Raw genomic sequence first — 2,791 nt, forward strand, 5'->3', positions numbered from 1 at the left:
CTAATGCTCAAGGAGACCCATGTGCTCCCTCAGAAGCAGTAGTCGCGGTCGCGGGATGTGTTTGGTTAATGCGTCGGCGACTATCCTGGCTGTTTCGCAGTATTGCAGGTGTATGACTCCGCGTTGGACCAAATCTCTGAGATGATGATCTCGCACGTCAATGTGTTTTGTTCGCGCGCTGTGTCCCTCGCGAAGTGCAAGCTCGATGCAGCCTTGGTTGTCCTCGTAAAGGCAGGTCGGCTGATGTTGGTCATAACCAAAAACTTGTAAGAGCTGTCGAAGCCACAAAACTTCTTGTGACGCGTTTGCCGCTGCGACATATTCGGGCTCTGTAGATGACAATGCTACAGACATCTGTTTCCTCGTGGACCAGGAGACGGGACTGCCTCTCAGCTGGACGAAGTACCCGCTAGTCGATTTGCGGTCCGACACATCTCCTGCCCAATCCGCATCCACGTAGCACTCCAGCTTCATACCTGGCTGCCCGGAGAGCTTCAGCTTTAAGCTTCTGGTGTACTTCAAGTAACGTAATAGCTTTTTCATGGCATTCCAGTCTTGCTGGCTTGGCTTACTCACGCGACGACAAAGAATTCCGATGGCACAAACAATGTCCGGTCGCGTAGTTGTGCTCAAGTACAGCATCTCCCCGACAGCTTGACGGTACTGATCGTTGGTCGGCAGTAAGCAGTGATCCCCGCTAAACTTCAGGTAGTCGGGGTTCATAGGTGTGTGACTATAGGTTTGACGTCCATGAGCTGGTATTTTTCCAGAAGGTTGTCGATCTTTTTAGCTTGGTGGATGTAGAAGCAACCATCTTGTGATCTCTCTATTTCGATTCCTAGGTACCGGCTGACCTGCCCAAGGTCCTTGAGCTCGAAATGCTTGTTCAAACTTTTCCAGACTCCAGTAATGACTGAATCATCCTTGTGGCAAATCAGCATATCGTCAACATAGAAAAGGATATATATGCGACTGCCTTTTTCTGTCTTGAAGTAGAGGCAGGGGTCTGCCTCGCAACGGCTGAAGCCCTCTTCAAGAAAGACTTCGTTTGCCTTGATGTTCCATGCCCTCGCAGCCTGCTTGAGCCCATAGAGGGAAGTAGTAATACCCAGAAAACACAATGCGTCCCAGGGATGTCCTCACAGTATCATCACGTCCTCGTCCCGTTCAGTACAGCCAGGGGTCATCCCACGGACAACATCATGGGACGGTCCCATAGGGATCACATTTTTATTTCCCCGGGCTCGCTGACAAGGACACCGCCGGGTAAAATTTTGCGCTGCATAACTCAAACTGTCATTGTACCTTTGAAAAGCAATCTTCAAATCTCGAGAAGCCATAAATCAAAGAAATTAGCCGTTTTCCCCTCGTAATAACTAAATTGGCTGTTCATTGCAGTATAGTTTCGGTTTCAGTGTACGAAGTTTTTAAAATCCATATTATATAGTGTTTATATTATTCCAAAAAGGACTAAAAACTTTTCAACTGCCTATCAAAGCCCAATACATTAAATATCTAACGAAAATAGTATATTGAACAAACAGAAGAGCATTTACAGGTGGCGCCCCAGTTCCTCACATAACCAGAGCGCGCACCACTGATCTCTATGTATAAAGGCTGGATAGCGGATGGGTGAGGGTATCGCGGGAAAGGGTACGCCAACCGGCCGCCATATTGCGGTGCTCAAAAGAGCCATTACAGCCCATTGGAATGCATGTAAGCTGTGACAAGTTTTGCTGTTTGTGAGCGCTTCCCTTGCTGCTTCGCTAAAATTTTGCCACGGATCGCTGCAGAAATCCCTCGTGATTGGATTCCTTACGCTTTTAGTGTGAAATCCCGTCACATACATGTTATTTCCTGTCTATTTTGTACTCGTGTCGTTCCAATTTTGTACTTTGAACTTCGATTATGTGATTTGCTGGTTTTGTGTGGTGTTGAATTTGTTGTGTTACGTTTCCTTTGTCGTCTGTCAGCGTGTGCAGCGTGTTGTTTCTCGTGTTTCTCCCATTTCCTTTCTGCTCGGGGGTGTGGAATGCCAAGGAATGTTTAGCACGTTTGTTTATGTAACCGAACGTTTGTTTATGTTCTGTTTGTTTATGACACGAAATGCCGTACGGCACTAAAGCACTTCCAAAGGACTAGAATGATATTATGTGACATAAAGTCTATATGACGGTAAGAACATATCGACTAGAAATATGTGCGCTGGGGAAGTAAATGGCGGTAAAGACAGTTCAAAATGACTAGAGGTAGAGTGAACAAGTCATAAAAAGGCTAAGCAGCAAGGTCTTGTGGTGAAAGCTCCAACATCAAAGTATCACAAGTCCAGTTGCAACAGCAAGTTTGAAGCAGTCAACCAGGTAAGTGGGCAGAGTGCATTACTGGTTGTTGAATATGATCAACCTTGACAATTTCTTTCGCAGTGAGGCCTGGCTGTCGCCTTCTGTGTATATTCCTTGGCAAGGTGGTACAGTCCGATACTGCTGTAGCACTGGGAAACTTCTTTGATAAGATGGATCACATTGTTTTCATTTGGGTTGCATTCAAACATATATTGTCGCAAACTTAAGCAGGGAGAATAAAGAGTAGACATTCGAGGTTGAAAAATTATTTATTGTCTCTAAGTAAAGTAAACATGCTGGAACACACCAAAGAGACATGTGGCTGGTGTGTTTGTATGTCCCACTAATACGAGTTTGTACGTTAGGCAAAATTTCCATGCACTTTTTCTTTATATGCTTTTGCCCATCTTAGTATTGCCCTATCCAATATGGAGTGGCCTTTACTGCAT

At 45.5% G+C, this 2,791-nt stretch overlaps 1 protein-coding gene across 1 annotated transcript; it reads right to left on the bottom strand.

Annotated features, from left to right (window-relative positions):
- Nucleotides 1–723, bottom strand: LOC135385778 (uncharacterized). The gene has a single exon (XM_064615294.1). It carries the CDS (start codon nucleotides 721–723, stop codon nucleotides 1–3), a length of 723 nt encoding a protein of 240 aa, XP_064471364.1.
- Between the last annotated feature and the right edge of the window lie 2,068 nt (nucleotides 724–2,791).

Source organism: Ornithodoros turicata, chromosome 1 (genome assembly GCF_037126465.1).
Source record: "Ornithodoros turicata isolate Travis chromosome 1, ASM3712646v1, whole genome shotgun sequence".
NCBI classification, from domain to species: Eukaryota; Metazoa; Arthropoda; class Arachnida; order Ixodida; family Argasidae; genus Ornithodoros; species Ornithodoros turicata.